General features: G+C 46.2%; 1 protein-coding gene across 2 annotated transcripts in view; it reads right to left on the reverse strand.

The window, feature by feature from the left end:
* GRIN2A (glutamate ionotropic receptor NMDA type subunit 2A) overlaps positions 1 to 25,482 on the reverse strand; it is a 237,575-nt gene that overhangs the window by 71,644 nt on the left and 140,449 nt on the right. For both annotated transcript variants that reach the window (XM_083474151.1, XM_083474150.1), the window contains exon 4: positions 15,694 to 16,286. In XM_083474151.1, the coding sequence (XP_083330277.1) occupies positions 15,694 to 16,286 (593 nt within the window). The remainder of the gene's footprint in view (positions 1 to 15,693; positions 16,287 to 25,482) is intronic.

Here is a 25,482-nt window from a genome sequence, read left to right on the forward strand (position 1 = left end):
GATTTCAACGGCGATTCAGAAAAGCAACGGAGACACCTTGTGGCCAGTTACGGTAATACAAGAAAAATGATTAGCAGGAACGCTGCATCGAAAGCAAAGGAGAAACAAGTGGCTGTTTGCAGACCATCAAGAGCCTATGTTGAAAGCAAACAGAACAACCCACTCTGTGCACGTCAGCGTGGAAATGTGGAAACTTTCCTCCGAAGCAGGGAGACCAGAAATGGTCTGAGACTTTCGACCCAATTTGCAAACATACGACTCAAACAGATGCAGGAATTGCCGTTACATCTTCTGATGAGCTAAAACAAGGGTGGGAGATTTTTCGGGTCCTGGTTCAGGGAGAACCTTCTAGGGTTTGGTGGGACCAGAGGCAAAAGTGGAAGGACCCAGTGATGGGATTTTTAACTTCCTACATTCCAGTGTGTTTTCTACACACATACACCTAATAATAATAATAATAATAATAATAATAATAATAATAATAATAATATAATACTCGGCCCATCTGGCTGGGTTTCCCCAGCTACTCTGGGCAGCTCCCAACAAAATATTAAAAGCACAACAAAACATCTAACATTAGAAACTTCCCATAACAGGGCTGCCTTTGGATGTCTTCCAAAAGTCAGATAGTTGTTTATTTCCTTGACATCTGGTAGGAGGGTATTCCACAGGGCGGGTGCCATCACTGAGAAGGCCCTCTGCCTGGTTCCCTGTAACTTCGCTTCTCGCAGTGAGGGAACCACCAGAAGGCCTTCGGAGCTGGACCTCAGTGTCCGGGCTGAACGATGGGGGAGGAGATGCTCCTTCAGGTATACTGGGCTTTAAAGGTCAGCACCAGCACTTTGAATTTTGCTCAGAAACATACTGGGAGCCAATGTAGGTCTTTCAGGACTGGTGTTATATGGTTTCAGCAGCCGCTCCCAGTCACCAGTCTAGCTGCCACATTCTGGATTAGTTGTAGTTTCCGGGTCACCTTCAAAGGTAGCCCCACGTAGAGCGCATTGCAGTAGTCCAAGCGGGAGATAACCAGAGCATGCACGGCACTGGTGAGACAGTTTGCAGGCAGGTAGGGTCTCAGCCTGTGTACCAGATGGAGCTGGTAGACAACTGGTCTGGACACAGAATTGACCTGTGCCTCCATGGACAGCTGTGAATCCAAAATGACTCCCAGGCAATCAAGAGGCAAGAAACATGCCAGCCTAGTAAAAGCAGTCAAGAAGGGAGTGGTGCAGGGCTGGAGAGGAACAGTGGAGTCTTCTCTATTTGGGCAAATGGGGCACTGCTTCACCAACCACAGTCTGCCCTCAGTCATTCCCCGCTTGTACGCCATCTTACTTACACCCAGTCCAAGCCTCGGTGTCGGCTTCCTCCTCCACTTCCTTAGCCTCAGTGTTGCCCTTGTAAAACTCAGCAGGGAGGACGGTGGAGACAGAACTAGAATGAGTTGGCTCTGCCTGCTGTTGGCTCTCTGGCGCCACCTACTGTGGGGCTCCCTGCCTTCCACCCTACCAGTCATGACTGGGCAGTGGTGAGGAAATGAGAGCTGAATAGGGAGACCAGAGTAATTTCACAGCCAATCTCTCTTTGCAATCTCTCTCTTGGAACTGTAGCTCTGTGAGAGGAATAGGGAGGTTGCTAACATCTCTCAGTACCCTTAACATCTCCCAGAGTTCTTTAAGGGAAGCTGTGGCTGTTTAAAGTGGCACCATAGCACTTTAAATATATGGTGTGAACATGGCCTAAGATAGCTCCGACTGTCCGCGGTTTTTATATGAGCTGTCTGCTAAATCACATAGAAGAATGATGCCCTTTTTGGATGAACTGAATCGTGCAAAATTCAGCTTCACTGAACGACTCTGGGCTTTAGTATTATATTAGAGAAAAACTGTCTGCTTCCTCTACACCATGTTACTATGGTATGCATTTTTGTGTTTTTATGTTGCAAACCACGCTGTGATCCTCAGACGAAGGGCAACGTAGAAATTAAATAAATGTACCCCCCAAAAAACCCCAATGGATCATTTTATGCTCCATTTAGTTCTGCTCCATGTTGTCTACTCTGAGTGGCCACAAAACCAGCAACTCTGGAGATGCCAGGGACTGAACTGAAGACATTCTGCGGATGCTCCACTACAGAGCTATGACCTTCTGATCATGCACATAGGCCTGTGCATTTAGGGGGGGGAGAGAGACTTAGAGTAATTAAGAACATAAGTAAAAGGTAAAGGGACCCCTGACCATTAGGTCCAGCCATGGCCGACTCTGGGGTTGCAGCACTCATCTCACTTTACTGGCCAAGGGAGCTGGCGTACAGCTTCCGGGTCATGTGGCCAGCCTGACTAAGCCGCTTCTGGCAAACCAGAGCAGTGCACGGAAACACTGTTTACCTTCCTGCCGGAGTGGTACCTATTTATCTGGTACCTATTTGACATGTTTTCGAACTGCTAGGTTGGCAGGAGCAGGGACCGAGCAACGGGAGCTCACCCCGTCACAGGGGATTCAAACCGGCGACCTTCTGATCGGCAAGTCCTAGGCTGTGTGGTTTAACCCACAGCGCCACCTGTGTCCCTATACTGCACAAATATGTGCTTCCTTTTATCTCTCCAACATTCAGCTCCGCTGGATGTCCCTGAGTTCTAGTGTTATGAGAAATGGGGAAGCAAACATTCCTCTATCCATTTCCTCCATGCCACAAAAACTTTTGTAAACTCTGATCGCGCTCCCTCTTACTCACCCTTTCTTTCTAAAATAAGAAACCACAGAGCTGCAGCCTTCCTCCCTAGAGGGGGATGTACATGGCTGCTCTCCCCTCCCAAGCTTTTCTGCAGCCAGTATTCACAAGCGCACTGCCTCCAACAGTGGAGGTAGAACACAGCGATTGGGGTTAGTAGCCACTGTGTGCCCCTTATCAAACCTCTCCATTCTGAAGGAAATCAGCCCTGAGTGCTCACTGGAAGGACAGATCCTGAAGCTGAGGCTCCAATACTTTGGCCACCTCATGAGAAGAGAAGACTGTCTGGAAAAGACCCTGATGTTGGGAAAGATTGAGGGCACAAGGAGAAGGGGACGACAGAGGACGAGATGGTTGGACAGGGTTCTCGAAGCTACAAACATGAGTTTGACCAAACTGCGGGAGGCAGTGGAACACAGGAGTGCCTGGCGTGCTCTGGTCCAGGGGGTCACGAAGAGTCGGAAACGACTAAACGACTAAACAACAACAACAAGAAGCCACTGAGTCAACAAATCTGTAAAACGAAGTGCTCCTTTAACTCACTCGCATCCAGATTTTTAAAAAGCCACAAGTGGAGCCTTTGAAATGCCTTCTCTCATTATGCCATTTCCCCCATCCCTGACATATGTATTGACTTCTGCAGTGCAAAATAACAACAAACAACAACAACAACTTGTAAGGCAGCCTTGAAAACACAATGCTGGGGAATGAAGCCACACACAATTAAGTCTGCTTCCTGCGATGGCAGAGCATGCAAGCATTTTGATGGATGAACTGTTGTTACTGCTGCTGCTGCTGCTGCTGTTGTTTTAAGTGTAATCGGAGATCTCCATTAAGGGATAATCATCAACAGCCACCTTGTAATAGCCGCCGCCTCTAGTAACTGTAAACTCTGCATGCAGCCCCAGATGGCAGCCAAGGGCAGAAGATTTGGGTCCCAGCTCTGGATGTGCTCAAAACTAGGCCTGCACATTCTGGTCTGCTCCTGCTGTCTGGCTAATGATTGGTCTCTCCATGGGATTGTTTAGACCTGGTGGAAGCCAACATCATAGACCGGTTGGACACAGAAGAATGGTGGAAGGAACCAGCTGGGGAACTACCAAGGGAAGAAGGCTCAGAGCCCAGGGAGTGGTGGTTAGACAATGATGAGTGGTCAGAGGGAAAAGAGAGGAAATCGTGTCCTCCCTAAAAGAGGGCACGTGTTGCGGTGAGACCTGGAGACTGACCTCCTGTGTTGTGGGTGGGTAAGATTGGCTAGCCACAACACCGATTGGTAGGTCCCTTGATGTTGGGTTTAATCTGGTCAATGGGGAGCAGTCCAAACGGATCGAGAGACCTATATATGCCCATGCACAACCAGCCACCTACTTTTAGGGCATTTTTTGAGATTGACCTTGCTATGCCGTCATGTGTCGTCTGTCGTTGGGACAGGGGCACAGCAGGAAGTTTCCCCACTTGGCTGATTGGCTGTTGCCATTTGGGTTTCGCCTGCCGCATAGCAAATTGTCATAACTTGTAAGGTTGCGGATAGGCTCTGGTTCAGGTGATAGGGATGGGAGAACGCTCTCACCATCCCTATGTGAAGGGTATTCTGCTAAAGGAATCCAGGGACTCAATGGTTTGGTCAACTCCCAAGAGGGGGTTGTGCCCGTGCCTGAGTCCAGGGGAGCATCTGGAGGGTGAACAGTGGTGGCTGTTCACTCAGTGGCTTGTTGTTGTTGTTGTTGTTTAGTCGTTTAGTCGTTTCTGACTCTTCGTGGCCCTCCATGAGCAGAGCACGCCAGGCACTCCTGAGTTCCACTGCCTCCCGCAGTTTGGTCAAACTCATGTTGGCTTTTTGCCTACCTGTGCTGGAACCCTGGGTCAGCGCTGCCTGCAAGGGTGCAGGGAGCTAGTCAAACCAGAGCCTATGCAACCACTCACTTTCTGTAATCAATAAAGTTGTGGTCTAAATTCTGCCAAAAACCAAAACTAAAATTTGAGTCACATGCGTCTGTATTTAGGGGGGAGGTATCTGAGTCTGAACACGCAAAGACTAGGAAGAGGAGGTGTCAGAAGCTGGAGAGGTGACAGGGCTTAGTGAGCGCAGAGAGTCTATGGCAGAGAGAAGTTCAGAATCAGAGGCAGAAACTGGACTTGTAAAAGGGTATTGGTAAATGATCCATTTTTTTCAAAATGAATTTTAAAAATGTTTAAAAGTACTTTCCCCCACCAAAAAACAGAGTTCTTTCTTTTGGGGATGATTCAGACTGAAATTTCCAGTGTCGAAAAGAGTTATTTATGTATGCCACTACTGTGGCCCGTGTTTTGCTAGCCCAAAAAATGGAAAACGAGTGAGATCCTAGTCAAAGTATGGCAACTTAAGTTGACAGAATATGTGCAGCTTGCAGACTTAACATATAGAATAAAAGAACAAGAAGAACATACATTTAGAGAAGATTGGAAAACATTTCTTGAATATATGGGAAATAACTGTGTACAGCTGAAAAGGCTGGCAGCATTAAAATAAATCCAACAGTGTAAATAAGTTTTGATGGGTGGAATAATGGAATGAGGAATAGTATAGTTTTTGTAAAATATGCAGGGATATAAGATATACAAAATGAACCACAGAAAGCGAAGAAGGGAAGTCGCTGATATTTTAAGGATGTTAAAACGAGCACTTTAGCTGGGATGTGGGATTGGACTCGCAAAGCAGTGGGAGGCTGGCGGGGCAGTGCGAGGAGCAAAATGCGCCCTGGGGAAAAATGCACCCAGGGAAATTGCCCTCCCTCACCCCACCAATGCTATACCTCTGACCCAGAGGCAGAGATGGATCAGGCTGGGGAAGAGTCATGAGTGTTTTCTGCTGTGATAAGCTCCCCTCCGCCTTGTCTCCCAGAACCAGAAGACAGCTGATTTTCTTGGAGGAAGATTACTGGGAATGAGGTGCTCTGCTCATTAGGCCTGACACTCAACCAAGTCTATGGAGATTGTGTTTTTGCTAATAAAGACTCAACTCCATCTTTGAACTGCCTTCACCCTTAGGGACTGCCAGCTCAGAAGAACGGGAGCAGCCAGGGAGGCTGCTTCCATCCTCCAGTATCCACTGCCTGCGGCAGATGCCTCCTTCTGGATCATGGTGGGGCTGGCCCTGTGAACGTGGTATGGAGAGTACAGTGGACGCCCGGGTTGTGAACGTGATCCATGCGGGATGCACGTTTGCAACCCGCAGTGTTTGCAATCTGCAGTGGTGCGTCTGTGCACACGTGGGTTGCGATTCAGCGCTTCTGCGCATGCGCAACCCCCGCAACCCAGAAGTAACCCGTTCTGGTACTTCCAGGCTTTGGCAGGTCTGTAACCCGAGGTATGACTATAGTGTTATTAGTTTGGGGAAATCAGTCTGGGTCCTTTCCAAGTTTGCTTAGAATGTAGTTGAAGAGGTTGCTAAGCCAGCCCAACCAGTTCCTTTGTTAAGGTAATGGTTTTGGCCAGACAGCTAAGTGTTGTGATTTATCATCTCCAAAAAGGTTGCCATAAAGACAAATGAGTGGACCTTTCCCCAGCTAACTTGGTTGGGTGCCACATTATTCTAGGGTGTAGAACAATAAGCTAAGGGGACCTTTTGTATAGGAGAAGCTGTGAGAAAGAGATGGACTGGTGCTTAAGTTGGGGATACAGCACCATGCCATGCCCTGGGCTGGGCTGGGCTCAAGCCTTCTTGGGAGACCTAATGGGGAAGCAAGATCTGTTCAGGTGATGATGCTGTGAGCCCCTGTACCCTATGCTCAGGATGTAGATATGTGTGTAAATAAAACCATACATCCTAAAGACATCTCCACTGACCTTCATTCCAAGGATCCAGACCCTTGGTAGATCCCCGGAGTCTCTCACCTCTTGGGGATTATGTTGTGTTGTGTGTAACACCAGTATTGAAATACTTTATTGTCACTTGTACAACTTGTATACAGTGAGATTACACGAGCACCCCCCACTCAGCTCTCTTAGTCTTAATTCCCCTCGTTTACTGACGCACACCCACCAAACCCAAAAGTCAGTTGCCCTGTTGTTATCTTTTCATTCATCAGCCTAACAGCCCACGGATAGAAGCTGTTCTTTACCCTGTTGATGCGACTAATCATGCTTCTATATCTTCTGCCTGAGGGCAGGAGATCAAGAAAGTGCCGGCCAGGGTGTGAGTCATCCCTGAGAATTTTCCTCACTCTCCTGAGGCAACGTTCTTCCGCTATTTCATCCAGCGGATTCACGGGACAGCCCATAGTATCTTGTGCTGTATTCACCACCCTCTGTAGGCACTTCCTATCAGTTGATGTCAAACCAGAATACCACACCATGATGCAGTATGAAAGGACACTTTCTATTGTTGACCGGTAGGAGGAGATAATCAAATGTTGATTGACATCGTTCTTTCACAATACTCTGAGGAGATGGAGTCTCTGTTGGGCTTTCTTAACCACCTGGGTTGTATTTATTTTCCAAGTAAGGTCTTCACTGAGATAAACTCCTAGGAATTTAAATGAAGAGACTCTCTCCACACAGCCCTCCCCGATGTACAGCGGGGCTAGTTCTCCTCTCTTCCTCCAAAAGTCCAACACCATCTCCTTTGTCTTGCTGATACTGAGGTGCAAGTTGTTCCCTAGGCACCATGTAGATATTTTTTGGACCTCCCCTCTATACTCTGATTCGTCTCCACCTGTTATTAAACCCATTAAGGTGGTGTCATCTGCAAACTTAATAACTGCAGTAGACGGGTCAGATGATACACAATCATATGTATACAATGACTACAGGTAGGGACTTAGCACACATCCCTGTGGTGTGCCAGTGCTGATTTTTAAGGAATTAGATGTTATCTGTCCAATCCTCACTGTTTGTGTCCGATCTATCAGAAAGTCTTTAATCCAGTCACAGATGGTAGAAGAAAGGTTCGTGTCAGTCAGCTTTTTAATGAGGAGGTCCGGAAGGATGGTATGTAGGCAAACAGGACGTCATAATGTCACTGTTGGTTTACTCCTTGTGGCATTGCCTTGAAAACAGAGGCTGGGTATATGTGGCCCTCTAGGCCTCTCAAAATGGCCCTCAGAGGTCTCCTCATCAGCCCTCCTCCACACCTTTCCTGAGTGCTCTTGCTTGCCTGGAACATGTCCCTGCTCTGTAATGCTTCTTGCTTGCCTGGATGAAGAAATGTATGTGCACGCATATATATACTGTATTTTTCGCTCCATAAGACACATTTTTTTCTTCCTAAAAAGTAAGGGGAAATGTCTGTGCGTCTTATAGAGTGAATGCATGGTCCCTGGAGCTGAATTCCCCAGGGGCAAAAAGCAGATCATGCTTTTTTTTTTTTTTTTTTTTTTTGAAAGAGGGAAGTGGGTGTTGAAAGAAAGCGATCAGCAAGCGATCGGGAGGGAGATAAGGGGTGCTAGCAATAAAGGAGGCTGCCCGGAAGGGGACAGCAAACTTGCAAAGGGGGAAAACAGGACGACTAAAGCAATAAGGAGAGAAATTAGAAGAAAAAGAGGAGCAAAAAACTGCTCCAGCTAAGGAAAAAACACTAAGGCAAACAAGAGGGAAGGGAGTATTGAAAGGAAACAGCTGATCGGTGAGATCGGAAGAGAGATAAGGGATGCTAGGAGTGGGCAGGTAAAAGCCTGTGGATCCTCAGGATTTTTGCATTGGGTCACCCCAAATTCACCATCAGATCACATGTCTGTGGCCACAGCATGAACCACAAAAACCATACACCCACTGTTTCATTCAGAATAATTTTTTTCTTGTTTTCCTCCTCTAAAAACTAGGTGCGTCTTATGGTCAGGTGCGTCTTGTGGAGTGAAAAATATGGTATATAGAACTCTTTGGCTTTTACTGTGTGAAATGGCCACACCTACTTTCCCCTCTGGCTCTGCCAGCTACTGGCATGGGGGCGGGGAAGAGGCAGGAGGGTTCCACATGTGCCCATCTCAGACCCCCTGATCTGTCCCAGTGCTTACGGAATATGCAACATCAACCTTTTTAAGCATTATAGTTTGGTTGGTTTTTTTTAAAAAAAAGCAAAGCAAAAAGGAAGCAAAATATTTGCAAGTGGCGTTGCGAGCCGACTCCGGCAGGTAAGCCCATCGAAAGGCAGCCATGCGTGAAATGAGAGTTGCTCTAATTAAGATCTCGGTCCCAGCTCAACCAAATTATTTAAGGTGCAAGGGATTAAAGTCATTAATGAAATGTGGTCCGTATCAAAGCTATCTTGGGCGCGATCAGTAATGCAAGGCCTGTGGAAACAGAGGCATACTCAGATGGCTTTAGCAAAGGGTGAGGGTTTCTCCACAGAGTCCATTTCCTAGCTTCATCCTGTGAAACCACTGGATGTGTCTGAATGAGTGCCGTTAGGAAGGATGGCGAGAGTTATTCATTTTTCTTCCAAACTGGCACTGCCTTATTCCAACTTTATCCAAAAGGAGAAGGTGATGGTGGAATCTTAAGGTGCAATATTTTATTTCTCAAAGGGAAATAAAAATTTTACAAATCAGCTCCTCTGGCTTCATCTAGCAACGGCAGGCAATGAGAAAACGAGTGCATTGAGCAATTAAGTTTGCTCTTCTCCTGTTGGAACAGCAAAGTACAGGATTCAGCAAACCGATATTCATAGTTTGGGGGAAGCCAAACATCTTAAAATAAGTTATGATCCAGGAGCATAGATTAAGGTGTTTAATAATAGGAAGAACAAAATGTATTGTAGCGATACGATGATCTATGTTATACTGGGGAGCAGTAGGATATTGTGGTTTTTTGATTAGGTGAATATTTATGGATATGCTTCTACAGGAGCTGAAAGTCTATGTAAATGTAACTTATTTGTGGTTATATAGTGCATTTATCGTTATTATATAAATAGGGAAAGAAATCGAGTATAACATTTTACAGCATTTATATAATAATAAATAATTTTTGAACCCGGACCGGTAACAAATTGGAAGCTCTCTGAGCAAAAAAGCAACATGTTGCCAGCTTAGCTGCTTCCTTCTACACTCACTGCATAGCTGTCAACTTACAGATTTGAAAATAAGGGACCAGCAGCCTTGAAAATAAGGGATCAGCAGCCAAAATAAGGGATTTTCCAAGCACAGGTATGTTCAGCTTCTGAGCCCCTCCAAGCCAAAGGCAGAAAGCCCAGCCAGCAGCCAAACAAAGCCTCAAGCGGTGGTTCCCACAGCGCAGCAACCCGGCAAAGGGGATGCAGCAAGGAAAACCACCATTTCCTCTCCGCTGGGAAGCGCTGAGCAAAGGCAAGTCCCCAGGCAACATGGCTGATTTGATCGGCACAAGGCATGCAAGCTCCATCCCCCAGTCGTTCTTAGACTCCTTATTGGGTGAGCAACACAGCCTAGCAACACAGTTGGAGCCTCCCTCCTCCCTGGCCGGCAGGGAGGGAGGGAGAGGAGCTGCTTCCTTTGCAACCCGGGAAATTTAAGGGACATCATCAATAAGGGACAGCAGCGGGACACGGTGCTGGGATAAGGGACTTTCCCGCCAAATAAGGGACGGTTGATAGCTATGACTCACTGCAGCTTCTGGAATAGGCAGCTTTCATATATGCATAAACATAATGTCATCTGTGTGCTGGCGAGGGTGTGGGCACAGAGGCAGCTATAGGCACTTGTGGTGGACATGCCCCCAGGTGGTAAATTTTGGGGAACAAGCGTTTAATGAGATGAGTAAAATCACACACCAGCATGTCACAAAGTCTCCAGAGCTTGTGTAACTGAATCTGTATTTAAATGAGAAATCAGGACTTGGTGGATAAACTACTAATTGGATTTCTCTTAATAGCTGCATGTATGGCGATAGCCACATTCTAGAAGGACTTAAAAGTTGCGAACTCGAATGCTTGGTACAAGAGAGTATGATGTATTGCCCTTGCGGGGGGAAATTGACTCACAAATCAAGACTGGCTAGAGGAATAAAGCATAAAGAAAGCTTTGCGGGAGAATGGAGGAGCTTCATTTCATTTGCAAAATCTCCAGAATATCAAAGACCAGTTCCGAAGGTTTATAATTAACTTGTGGGTCACATAAAAAGAATGTGTTCTACAGATGTGCATTGCTATAAGTTGTGGTGTATGTACGAGAATACAGGTTTTCATAATTTATTTCTCTGGGGTCTCAGGAGAAATTTTGTTGTTGTTGTTGTTGGCCTCTGTCTCTCTCGAGACTACCAAGAAGGCCCTCTGCCTGGTTCCCTGTAACTTCGCTTCTCACAGTGAGGGAGCTGCCAGAAGGGCCTCAGCGCTGGACCTCATTGTGGAGGCGCTCCTTCAGGTATACTGGGCCAAGGCCATTTAGGGCTTTCAAAGTCAGCACCAACACTTTGAATTTGCTCGGAAATGTACTGGGAGCCAATGCAGGTCTTTCAGGACCAGTGTTATGTCGTCTCGGCGGCTGCTCCCAGTCACAAGTCTATCCCATGTCTCCCTCTCTGCTGTATTTAATTTTTCCTTGAATGATTCCAAACGTTCAGGAATAACATACCAGACAGATTGGCCAGTAATCAGGCAGGACGGGCTGCAGGTAAATAAGGAAGCAGCTGATAAGGGAAGGTTACCAGATTTTTTTCAATGAATCTGGGGACACATTTCAATTTCCTACTAAATAGATGGATTTTGTCATCTGATTTGTAAATCCGGGGACTGTCCCCGGGAAACAGGGATGTCTGGTAACCTTATGATAAGGGGATGCAATTATCCAGGCACCTCCTGATGTTTTATAAGCCTCAGACAGAGTCATGGAATCCAGGGGAGGAAAGGAGGAAGAGGAGACAAAGCCTGATGTGGCGTCTTGAGAGAGGAGAAAGGAACTGGTGGGGAAGTGTTCTACCCGGACACTACACTAAGGTCCAGCACCGAGGACCTTCTGGCAGTTCCCTCACTGCGAGAAGCCAAGTTACAGGGAACCAGGCAGAGGGCCTTCTCAGTAGTGGTGCCTTCCCTGTGGAACACCCTCCCACCAGATGTCAAAGAGAACAACAACTACCAGGCTTTTAGAAGACATCTGAAGGCAGCCCTGTTTCAGGAAGCTTTTAATGTTTGATGTATTCTAATATTCTTTTGGAAGCCGCCCAGAGTAGCTGGGGAAGCCCAGCCAGATGGGCGGGGTATAAATAATAAATTATTATTATTATTATTATTATTATTATTATTATTGGTAGATGCAGTCTTTGGACTACCAACACAGTTTCCCCCCAAAAGGCTTTAATGTGTAGGTCACTATGATGCATAAGTTCAGTTACATGGCATTCAGGTGTAGCCATGGTCTCAGTGAGTGGCTAGGCAAAGAGTAAGACTTTACCCTAACACTGGATATGTCCCAAATCTCTGCTTTTGAAGAGTAATTTGTGTGAAGGAGCATCTCCACCCCAGTCGTTCAGCCCAGACACTGAGGTCCAGCGCCAAGGCCCTTCTGGCGGTTCCCTGACTGTGAGAAGCGAAGTTACAGGGAACCAGGCAGAGAGCCTTCTCGGTGGTGGCGCCCGCCTTGTGGAACGTCCTCCCATCAGATGTTAAGGAAATAAACAACTGATGTTTAGAAGACATCTAAAGGCAGCCCTGTTTAGGGAAGTTTTGAATGACTGGTGTTTTAATGTATTTTTAATAATTTGTTGGAAGCCTCCCAGAGTGGCTTGGGAAACCCAGCCAGATGGGTGTGTATAAATAAATTATTATTATTATTATTATTATTATTGGCATGCGTTGCAGTCACAAGAAGAGGTAGGGTCAACTGTGTTTTTTCAGAGGTGCCCCCCGCAATAACTTCACCAAACGATCAACCCAACAATTGTGTGAACCTGCCTTACAGTGTCACAACTTATGTGAAGAATCATTTTCAAGGTCTCATTCCCTTTCAGCAACGCAAATAATAACAGAGTCTGAAAAAGGGCACGATCGATATCTGACTCTCTGTAGGAGCAGGAAAGCAAGGCTCCTTGTTTGAAAAGAAATGAAACTTTATGAAAAATATGTGCCGTTCAGGGAAAGTGAGGGGGAAGAAGGATCTAAGTGGTTAGATATCCACATCATATATTTAAAGTGTATGATTTCCTGGTGAAATGTAGTTTATTAAGGGTGCTGAGAATTATAGCTTTTTGGAGAGTGAACTACAGTTCCCATGATTCGAGTAGGGTGTCATGACTGTTAAAGTGATATAAATGTGCTTTAAATATGTGGTGTGGTGTGACCTGAGACTAAGGGCATTTCTAGGCCATTGTTATTTGGGGGTCGGATTCAATCACACCCCAGTCAATGTTGCACAATTAGAGCCTTGCAAAACAAATCTATTTCCCAAAAGACTGGACTTTTTGCTGTAAGGAAAGTGAACGGGAAATGTACTGGAAAGCATGGGATATCACTTACTTTGACACATCATCTAACCTCTCTCCAAACACATCACAGTGAATGCTCAGTAAATAGCCAACATCCTCTAATCTCCCCACAAACAAATCACAAGGAATGCTCAATAAACAGGTCACTTGGAACAGCCTTAAATTAGCAGTTTTGCGATGTTCTGAACGCAACTTTTGACTCATCGAGCAGCTACTCATTTCATGAATACACTGTTTCCCTTTCTCAATGTGCTCATTATGTGCTTCATCTGCAGCGACAGATCCTTGACTATCAGAGCAGTTGGCAATTAAAAATAATTGTACACAAAAACCTCTAAATTCCCCTAACAACATTTCATAAAGTGAGAGACTTATTTCAATTACAGTGTACCTCGGGTTACAGTCGCTTCAGGTTACAGACACTGCTAACCCAGAAATAGTACCTCGGATTAAGAACTTTGCTTCAGGATAAGAACAGAAATCGTGCTCCGGCGGCGCGGCAGCAGCAGGAGGCCCCATTAGCTAAAGTGGTGCTTCAGCTTAAGAACAGTTTCAGGTTAAGAACGGACCTCTGAAACGAATTAAGTACTTAACCCGAGGTACCACTGTATGTCTCCTATGATGCAAAGAGAAGGACAGACCAACTTAGAGTCTGCATTCCCACAGTTCCCCAAGAGAAAGGTTTGCAAGCAATAATAATAATAATAATAATAATAATAATAATAATAATAATAATAATAATAATAATAATTTATTTGTACCCCGCCCATCTGGCTGGGCTTCCCCAGCCACTCTGGGCGGCTTCCATAGAAACCAAAAACCACTAAAATATCATACATTAAAAACTTCCCTGAACAGGGCTGCCTTAAGATGTCTTCTGAATGTCAGGTAGCTGTTTATCGTTTTGACATCTGATGGGAGGGCGTTCCACAGGGCGGGCGCCACTACCGAAAAGGCCCTCTGCCTGGTTCCCTGTAGCTTTGCTTCTCGCAATGAGGGAACCGCCAGAAGGCCCTCGGCGCTGGACCTCAGCGTCCAGGCAGAAAGATGGGGGTGGAGACGCTCCTTCAGGTATACTGGGTCGAGGCCGTTTAGGACTTTAAAGGTCAACACCAGCACTTTGAATTGTGCTCGGAAGCGTACTGGGAGCCAATGTAGGTCTTTCAAGACCGGTGTTATGTGGTCTCAGCGGCCGCCCCCAGTCACCAGTCTAGCTGCCGCATTCTGAATTAGCTGTAGTTTCCGAGTCACCTTCAAAGGTAGCCCCACGTAGAGCGCATTGCAGTAGTCCAAGCGGGAGATAACTAGAGCATGCACCACTCTGGCGAGACAGTCCGCGGGCAGGTAGGATCTCAGCCTGCGTACCAGGTGGAGTTGGTAGACAGCTGCCCTGGATACAGAATTGACCTGCGCCTCCATGGACAGCTGTGAGTCCAAAATGACCAAAATGACATTTCAAACAATGGCTTGCAATATCACCCTTTGGCCACCTCCACTTGTGGTGCTATAGAAACAGTGGGTTGGTAACTTGTTCCTCAAGCTGCCTCGTTGGTATAAAGGGTAACAGAACTTGAGTTCCACTGCTCAGGTATCTGATCTGAGCTCCTGACCTCCATGCACACTGTGAAATGCTGCCTGCAGAGCTTCCTGCCACATCAGGAAGTAAGGTGCATGAAACATCGCCATCATCATCTGCACTAGGAATGGGGAATCTGCAGCTCTCCAGATGTTGCTGGACTCCAACTCCCATCAGCCCCAGCCTTCACTGTCCAATGGTCAAGGATTATTATTATTATTATTATTATTATTATTATTATTATATAATTTATTACTCGTCCTTCACCCTAAGGTTCCTAGCTGGGCTACAGCAAATAAAACACAATATCAAAAACAGTTCAAAGCAACAAACAATTATAAAAATGAAGTGGATCCTTAAAATATGCACCTTGAGTGTCACAAGCCAAGGTAAAGCATTCCCTGGAAGCTGTCTAATGTGGGGAGGGAGTTCTGCAAATGAGGGGCCACCACAGAGAAGACCCTCACCCAGGCTGCCACGCCCAAAGGTTCTGAGAACAGAGGAACTACCAAGAGATCCCCCTCCCCTTTGCCAATCTTAACACCCAAGAAGATCTGTAGGGAAGGAGGTGGTCTTTGGGGTATTTGGGTCCTGAGTCCTTTAGGCCTGTAAAGACTGATGTGAGCACCTTGAATTGAGGTGACATGGCAACTAGTGCAGGTGTTTCCAAGCAGAATTCAAAGTGTTGGTGCTGACCTCTAAAGCCCTAAATGGCCTCGGCCCAGTATACTTGAAGGAGCATCTCCACCCCCATCGTTCAGCCCGGACACTGAGGTCCAGCGCCGAGGGCCTTCTACCAGTTCCCTCACTGCGAGATGTGAGGTTACTGGGAGCCAGGCAGAGGGCCTTCTTGGCAGCCCCACGTAACAATCCAATGGTGGCAGCTGCAGTCCAGCAACATCTGGAGGGCCACCAATTCCTCACCCTCGATCTACACAGATCAGCTAATTTCCCCCCAGATCTCAAAAGCTGCAGATATCACAATTTTAAAATAACCAATGAGCAGAGGAAGCCTTACTTGTGCAGCCTGTGAGATGGCTGTTCGCCGTTCTCCTGCTGTCCGTAGCAACTTGTCTTTGTCTCAGGGATGAACGAATACTTTTCCAACATGGCTGATGCAGCCGTAGCAATAACCCCAAGGCCATCGCGTACCCGGGCATCCAAAGGGTAGTCCCACTCGTCATAGGACACCGAAATCAGCCCCGCAGGGAACTCTTTGGGAGTAATTTCCATGTTGCCGCTAACCAAGCTGGGAACGATCCAGAAGAAGTCGTAACCAGTCAGGCCTAAGGAGCGGGCCTCCTCCAGGACGTAAACAGCTTCGTCCTTCGAGCAGTAAAGCAAGATGACAGAGGAGTGGATCTTCTTCAGCTGAATCGTCGTCTTGGCATCACCGATGGGCGTGTCGAGGGTGATGATGTTTTGCATGTCCCAGCCCACAAAACTGTTCTCCACAGTGTACTTGATAAAGCTGATGAAGTCTCGGTAGCCGGGGAAAGTGCTGGTGACCAAGGAGAAGACGTGCCAGTCGTAGTATTGCATGAATTTTAGCATGATGATGGCTTCCTGTTGGATGGAAGCCCCAAATTGGAAAAACGTGGACATCACATCCTACAAAGGAGGGAAGGAAGGGAAAAGTTTATTAATATTAGACTGATCTGTAGGTAAGGTTTAGAATCAGAGAACTGTAGAGTTGAAGGGACCCCCAAGCTTCATCTAGTCCAGCGGTTCTCAACCTGTGGGTCCCCAGATGTTGTTGGACTACACCTCCTATCATCCCTAGGCTCTGGCCTTGCTAGCTAGGGGTGATGGGAGTTGTAGTTCAACAACATCTGGGGACCCACAGGTTGAAAAAGGCTGATCTAGTCCAAAGCCTTGCAATAAATGGATCATAACTAAATAACCCCTGCAAGGGGTTTGAATGCCTCCATTGAAGGAGAGTCCTTCTGAGTCCATTCAACTGTCAAACGGCTCTTACAATCAGAAAATTCTTCTAAATGTTTTGCCGGAATATCATGTACAGTGGAACCTATGTTTTCGAACATAATCCATTCCGGAAGACTGTTCGACTTCCAAAACGTTCGGAAACCAAAAACAGAAAGCGGAAGCCTCAATTCAATAGGGGAACTCAAAATGGAAGCCGCGTCGGACGTTCGGGTTCCGAAAAGCGTTCAAAAACCGGAGCATTTACTTGCGGGGTTTCGGCATTCAGGAGTCAAAACATTCAAAAGCAGAGCTGTTCAAAAACAGAAGTTTGACTGTACCCCCTTTAATCTTGTTCCCCTACACTAAAAAAGCCCCAGACATATTCCTTGCATGGGTGGTTTCTCTGTGTTTTTAGCACTTTAGTTGTTGATTTTCTTTGCTTTTCCAAGTTCTGTGATATCCTAGCATCCTAGCTGTTATTCCTTCATTTCAGGGGCTTGGACTAGATAACTCTGGAGATGTCTTTCAACTCTACAATTCTGTGTTTCTATGAAGAAGCAGACATTTGGGAGTGTAACTCTCACATACACGCAACAATAGAAGTTTATATTAGCAGCTCTCCAAACGCAGACTGCGTCCCTCCCAATATTCACCATAAAATGAACACTGCATCGTTTATCGGACGCCAGGTGCCAATTTAGCCTTGAGTGCAATTAACTTTCTCGGAACAACACAGCCCCTCTGTTTAGCCCTGTGTGTTTGCTCTCAAATTGAAATCTGACTACTCGAAGGAAGAAAAAGGATATTGCATGGTGTAAAGGTTTCCTTCAGTGTACACTGCGGATCCTTGTTCTAAAGCAGGCATAGGCAAACTTGGCCCTCCAGATGTTTTGGAACTACAACTCCCATCACCCCTAGCTAACAGGACCAGTGGTCAGGGATGTTCTATAGCCTCATTACGTGCTCTCGCTCTCACTTTCTTGGAAGCAAGATGGCTTGAGAGATTTGGAACCTTCCATAGAAACCAGCCATTACCTTTCAGTGGCTTCCGTGTCAGAATCACAGAACTGCAGAGCTACAAGGGAACCCAAAGGGCCATCTAGTCCCACGCCCTGCAATGCAGGAATCACAACTAATGATGTCATTTAGTGGATGGAGGCCTTTCATTGATGACACACATGTCAATCGGAGTCAAACTACACACCGATTGAGCCGTTTTGCTCCTTTACGAATCTCTGTTCATGAGCATGGCTTTCACTGTTAAAATGATACAGGATGTGACAGAAGCGAGCCAGCAGTAAATTGCATGGAGCAAGTTGGATATAACACTTTATCAGCAAAAACAGGATCTGTATAGGAGTGTTGGGCATAGGCGCTGACTCCTAGGGGCTGAGGCAGTTTCTGCCTTTCTTGTAACTTGAAACCATTGGTTCAGGCCCTCCCCTCTGGTGCAGGAGAAAGCAGGTTTGCTCCATCTTCCATGTGACAGTCCTTAAGATATCTGAAGTTGGCTATCATATCTCCTCTTAGTCTCCTCTTATACCTGAAGGAGCGTCTCCACCCCCACCGTTCTGCCCAGACACTGAGGTCCAGCACTGAGAGCCTTCTGGTGGTTCCCTCACTGCGAGAAGCAAAGCTACAGGGAACCAAGCAGAGGGCCTTCTCGGTAGTGGCACCAGCCCTGTGGAACGCCCTCCCATCAGATGTCAAAAAGATAAACAACTACCTGACATTAAGAAAAGACACCTGAAGGCAGCCCTGTTCAGGGAAGTTTTTAATGTGTGACATTTTAATGTATTTTTAATCTTTGTTGGAAGCCACCCAGAGTGGCTGGGGAAGCGCAGCCAGATGGGCAGGGTACAAATAAAAATTATTATTATGATTATTTTTATTATCCATGCTAAACATACCCAACTCTCTCATTCTTCATTTGAGTCGAAACTAGTTCTCTTCCCTCCTGGCCCCTGCATAAAATATCCACCAGCGATGAAAAACAACATTCCCTTTGAGAATATGAGTCCCTGCACTCCATTTCCCAGGCTTGCACTCGGTGATGATATCAGGCAGCCCAGTCTGATTGGCCCTGTGACATCATGGCATCTTCCCACACATGTGTGATCTCTGATTGGGTGGGCTCCCCTATGTGACTCATCTGAGATCGTGAAAGGCTTGGCAGCTGGGAAAAGAGCAATGTTTGACAGGATGATTCACATAAACCAGTGAGGGGATGTTGGGTCCTTTTTTGTGGGGAAGCAGGTGTGATGACCCATTTATCTGGACACTGAATCAGAGGCTGTAGGGGACCAGATCAGGAGCTGGGTCTGGGGCTCAGAGGTGACTGTGGAAGACAGGGAGACCAGTGGCCCTGAGGTGGTTGGACAAGAAGCTCCAGAGGAAGCTATAGGGTCTACCAGGCCACCAAGGTCTGTAGGTACATGTGAGGAACATATGAGGGATGTTCTTCTTCAAGACAGAGGGTTGACTTAGGCTCTCAAGGGGTGGAGCCTAGAGACAGAGGCACAGAAGGCCTGCTCCCAACCTTTTTGGGGATCATGTAGCTCCCTCGGAGCTTTTTGTGGTCTTCCAGCTTTGCATCTTTCCTCATGGCTCCAACATCAAACCAGAACACAACCAAGCAGGTGGCAGTTCTCCCTACTGAAATTCTTGCCACCTCATTGCCAGAAGGCTAAAGTCAACCATATTCTGATCATTCAGCCCAAAGCCCAGCTGTCTGAGCCTCATTTTATGAAAGGGAGAGGAAGGAAGGAATCCATTGGCACAATCTTCTCTGCTGCATTCCCATTCATGGCTTCATCCCCTTCTACATATTGAGAAGATAAGGCTTCCTGCAAGTCCTATCTCCTTGTAGAAGACAAAGGTTGTGCAGGGAGCCCACTCCAGCAGAGAAAGTTCCACACTGCATACATCCAGCCCTCCAACTTGTGGTGGCGGGGACAAGAACAGTTGAGCAGAGTTAGTGTGGTCCTCCTCATGCTGTTTTAACCACATGGGGGTTCTGATTGCCCACCTAGAGCATGGGTAGGCAAACTAAGACCCGGGGGCCAGATCCTGCTCAATCACCTTCTAAATCTGGCCCCTGGATGGTCCGGGAATCAGCGTGTTTTTACATGAGTAGAATGTGTCCTTTTATTTAAAATGCATCTCTGGGTTATTTGTGGGGCACAGGAATTAGTTCATTTTTTTTTTTCAAAATATAGTCTGCTCCCCACAAGGTCTGAGGGACAGTGTCCGGCCCCCTGCTGAAAAAGTTTGCTGACCCCTGGGCTAGAGCCTCACAAATTTTCATTTCCATTATCTGCATTCTGTACGAGTCTTTCATCGTAACAGAGCTTACTACTTTTTGTCATTACTTTGCTGGTGGAAAGGTCAGCTCATGAAAATACTTTCTCTGGCTCCTTCCCACCCCCAAAATTGTTGGTTCATTACATTTGCTCTCCTGCTTAAGAACTACAACAGTTGGTCTTTCTCAATCATGAAGAATTCTGGGAGGACCAGCTCTTTTGGGGGCTAAATGGGCAGCTTCCCTTTGCAAGCATTAAGGCCAGCATTCTAGGAGCAGAACTATAGCGGCACCTAGTGACAAAAGACAAGTATTACAAGATGCAGAACATCAACCAAAGGGGAGGAAAGAAGCAGGAACCCTGGTGGAGATTATGCGTGTTTTTAAGCAGAAGCCATGGATAGCTGCTCACCAACCACAGATATATATTAGCCCAAGTACTGGGTGTGTAAATGCATTCTCTACTGCCATCATTTGCATTAACTACAAGGCTTACAACAGCACAGGCGCTGTGCAGTTCTTTGGGACTTGTTCCCGCAAGGCCTCAAATCGTTCTGGCTTTAGCGTGTGAAGTTCATGAAAGCAGACATCTCAAAGGAACATAATGTAAGAGCAGCTCACCCAAAAATAAATTAGGTTTTTTCTCCTCTCGTTGAGCAGGTGTGCATTAGCTTTAATTGGCACACACCTTCGGGGTTTTCTGCTCTGAAAATGTTCTGATTGTTCACAGGACGGAAACTGCAAAATCCCAAATTTCATGCTCGACAACAAAGTAGAAGAGAAAGAATGGGCCACCCCCAGCCCAACACAAGGACCAGAATCTCTCACAGCAAAAAGCAAAAAGGAGTCTGAAGGAGGAACAGATTTATTGTGGTAGGAACATTAATAGCCCAGCACCTAAGGGCTAAGGCAGATACACACAGGAGAATGGTATAGGAAAAAAGGTGGCAGACAATGGGGCCATGAAACACAAGTTTGTAAAGTTTATGACATTTGTAGGCTGACCTGAAATATCTGCAAGACATACACAGTGACGGTTCACAACATCAGCTATTGGAAATAAAATAATTCCGTCCCTAATTTTGCTGTCCTAACCCTCCACCCATCTGAGAACTTTACCAGGTGATCTTAGGCCAGTCAGGCTGTGCACCCTGTCTGGGCAAATCCCAGATCATCAATCAATTCAAGCTGATTCAGGATTTGTCCAAGGTGAGTCAAGGCAGCCCCAGATCTCCCCTGGAGCAATCTGGGGCTGTCAAAAGGTGGGGGCAGTTGGAAGGAATCTCAAGAGCCATCCAGTCCACCCCCTGCAATTAGCCAAGCAGAGATTCCCACCCTGATTAAACATGTGGTTTTAACCATCAGCATCTAACTTAAATACCTCTCTCCCTCTCTCTCCCTCCCTCTCTCTCTCTCCTGATTGGCTGGTAGAAACACCAGCTCCCACTCATCAGGAGCCAGACCCAGGACCTGATCATCACACATTAGAAGTCCCATCCAGATTAGCAGCTAGCTAGCTCGCCCCATCAGACTCAACACCCTTGGGCAACGTTTATTACATTCTTTCTTCTAATTCCTTGTGGCAATAGCACAATGGGACCAAATCACTTCTCATGTCCTTAAGCTTGCAGCCCAACTGGTTCAAATTTGCTCTTATTAGCCTCCAACAATTAATCAACCAGAGCTGCTTAATCAATTGATTAAAGGTTGCTGCCCTGGTGATAATCGGATGAAAAATGGCGGTTGTTGGGGGGGGGAAGGAATCTTACGTCTTGACAGGCTGGAGGGAGTCAACCTGAGGCATTCTCTCCCTTGCTAAAACATGGCCTCAATATGCAATATTCCTTCACTCAACAAGGCATTTCTAGGTGGCTCCAATCTCTGCCTTTCCCTTCTTCGCAGTGGCCAACTAACATCTGCCAGAGGGTCCAACTTTACCATGAAATTTATCTGTTTATCAGATTTCTCCACCACTGGGAGATAGCGTGTAATTCCCTCTGACTGCTCATAATGAAGGCAGATGGCATTGCACTTCGAATTCCCATCGGAGGTTTGTTTTTATTATTATTTCACTGCCTTCTGCATCATTTCCCCCAAACAACAAATCAGCGCTTGTCTCTTTTTTTAGGGAGAAGAAAAAGGCTAGGCAGACTAATTGCAGAGAGAGCCGAGGAAATTAACCAATCCCAAGAGGGACGAGATGCTTAGGACTTTTCCCAAAAGTTTTCTTTCCTTCTCTCTCATCAGCCAGTTCTTCAATACGCTAAGCCCGAAACCAGCTGGGCCCAACATACCAGAGAGATAGCTTTCATCCTTACAGAATCTCAGAGTTGGAAAATCATCTAGTCCAGGGATGGGGTAGCTCTAAGATGGAGTTTCCCAAACTTGGGTCTCCAGCTGTTTTGGGACTACAATTCCCACCATCCCTGATCACAGGTCCTGCTGGCTAGGCATGACAGGAGTTGCAGTCCAACGACAGCTGGAGACCCAAGTTTGAGAAACCCTGCTCTAAGGAATGGATGTGGCCCTCCAGGCTTCTTCACCTGGCCCTTGGCACCCTCCACAGGCCACATTCCTTACTAGTCTCCCTCCACACCCTTGTTAAGTGTTTGCGCCTAACTGGAATGTGTCCTCAACCTCAAATGATGCTTCTTGCTTTATTAGATGGAAGTGTGCATGTAGAAACCTTATGACTTCTGCACGGCTGGAATGTCACCTCCTAGAGGTAAATGCTGTGGGAATGTTCAGGGTGGAAGGAGGGGATATATTGTTTATTAATATCCTTTCTAACTTGCACTAGCAAGTTTACTTAGCAGAGTGCATTCCCCTTTACACAGCAGAAAACTAGTTGCAAACTCGTGTGAGTTTCTTCAGACAAGACTCAATTCAATCTGGCTTGTCCAGATTGAAATGTGTTCTAATGTTTTCCTGGTAAGACCCCTTGAATCCCTCCTAAAAGATTAAAGACACCACAGTCCTATTCATAAGCGATAAAAAGAAAGTTGATTCATGATCAGGCAGAGCACAGTGTGATCCCTGAAGGCAGGCTTAAGGCTTAAAGTTACAAGCATATAGAAACAGGTTTACCCCATATGTGGATTGACCTAATGACTGCAGTTAGCAGTCCGGGAAGTGTGCAGGATGAAAGGAAGATGGAAATGAGAGAGAGAGGCAGCATGCCTTGGCCTTTTACCAGGTCTGGAAAGGTCACGCCCACCCACTAGTCACATGCGAGGAAGGATGCTCCAACCCAGGAGGAACAGGAAGTTTCAACTGGGTGGACCAAACATCCCCTGCATGACCACTCTAGGAAACCAAGGAATGTTGTATTTGACTGCTCCCACCCACTTTTACCTCTGGCTCCACCCACCGCTGCCCTGTTGCCTCCGAAAGTGATCCTCAGCCTGGAAAAGGTTCCCACCGCTGATCTAGTCCAATCTACTGGTGATGCGAGAAATCAGGTGCTACCAGGGTCCCTTCCAACTCTACGGATTCTATCATTCATTCATTTATCATGCAATTTGGTGCACAATTTACACCAATTATATGTATTTTCATATACATTACTTGGCTGGAGCACTGCATTGCATTGCAAAACTAAAAAATGAGTGCATTTTGGCGATGCTTCTGTTCTTGTATTGTTTCAGAAAGTGTGAATGAGGTAGTGTTGCCTTTAAATGCAAACAGCATCGAATTTCTTCCCCATTCCTAGGTCTATGGAGCCCAGTATCATGCGCCTTGCCTCGAAGCAGCTCTCCAAGATACAAAGGCCTTTCCTAATACTGCCACCTGAGATGCTTTAGCTGAGTCTTCTCCTGGAGACTCACAGCAGCCTGAAGGAGCTTTCTCAACAAGCAGAGGAAGACAATTGGGCTCCAGCTGGTGCAAAATACTGCAGCTGCACTCTTGCCAGCATGTAATTCTGGAGCTCAAAAGCTTTCATTGGCTGTTCATACGGCACCAGCCAGGTTTGAGGTTCATGTATTAATTAACAAGGTCCTTAACAACTTCGGTCCAGGATGCCTCAGTGACTGCCAGATCCCAGATTCCTGCCCAATCATTGAGATCTTAGAGGAAGTCACTGTCAGTGGTCTCCCATGTCTCAGATGCACAGCTTGGATCCACCAGGAGCTATGCACTGAATAACGTGGGGCAAATTGCATGTGCTCCCCTTCCAGTTGAGATCAGATAGACCCCCTGGAGTATGCGGAACTGGCCAAAATGACAGGAAGAATCTGAGAACAGTGGGACCAGAAGTTCATCAAGGACTGGACTAAATGTGTAAATTATTTGAGTGACAATTGTAGTCAATCAAACAAGTTGGTAGGATTGAAAGAAGCTTTGTAAGCAAAGGTATAAAAAATCACTGCAGAGAAGAATAAGAAAATATGTTGCTTTGATGTTTTTGATTTGAAAGCAATAGTTAAGCAGTGAAAATGCAGAAATTTGAAATGAAAAATAGAAAATCATAAGGAAGATTTGAAGGAAGTCGTGGCCCTAAAAAGTCAAATTGTATAATATAAGAGGAGAGATTGTAATGGAAAGCATTATTGTAAAATTAATAAAAATGATATGGCAAAAGAGAGAGAGAGAGAGAGACCCCCGACCCTGCTGAATTTCTAGTGCCTACTGAATACTTTTTTAAAATTCCAGCAGCAGGGCAAACTTTGCTCTTTCCAATTTCAGCGCTGCCCTGTGTGAGTCCCAAATTTGGTGCATGCCCCCCACTGCCTCTCATCATCTGCTCTGCTCCATTCACTATGTCATACTGTAGTTGCGGTGCCCCCTAGGCTTGGCACCCAGGGCAATGGAACCGGTTGCGTTGCCCTAAATCTGCCTCTGTCAGCAGCATTTTAATTGAACTCTGGTCTTATCTTTTTAACCAATGTTGACCTTGTGGGATGTGATTCATGAGAAGCAGTCAAGTACAACATTCCTTGCAATGCTAGAGAAGACATGCGAGGGTCCAGCCATGTTTGGTCCAGCCAGTCAAAACTTCCTGTTCCTCCTGGCTGGAGCATCCTTCCTTTTGCATGTGATAGAAGGTGGGCGTGAGTGACCAAACCTGTCCAGGTAACAAAAGGACGAGTCACGCGGCACACTTCTTCTTTTTGACTTCCTTCTCCGTTCAGTCAGCTTTTTAGCTAGGACTGCTCTGCTAGTTCTCAGTTAGCAGAAGCACTGGGATTATTCCCCCATATGAGGGTAAATCCACAAGTACATATTTGTAACTAAGTCCGCCTTCAGGAATCCAACTGTGAACTGATGTGAGTAAACTTCTTTTATTGACTTTGAATAAGATTGTGGCATCTTTATTCTTTTTAAGAGGGATTCAAGGGAACTTATCATGAACATACAATTCAATCTGAGACAATAGTGAGAAGCTCACCAGAGGCTGCAGCCAGCTATCTGCTGTGCATGTAAAAGGGGAATATAACTCTGCTACATAAAGGAAGTTTATGTAAAGTTAGGAAGGATATTAATAAACATTATGTCCTCTCCTGCCACCCTGAACATTCCCACAGACCTTTTCTGTATTGTATTTCTTGTACACTGTACAAGAGTAGTTAAGCGGTATAT

The sequence above is a fragment of the Podarcis liolepis genome, assembly GCF_965112155.1.
Source record: "Podarcis liolepis genome assembly, chromosome: 14".
Lineage (NCBI taxonomy): Eukaryota > Metazoa > Chordata > Lepidosauria > Squamata > Lacertidae > Podarcis > Podarcis liolepis.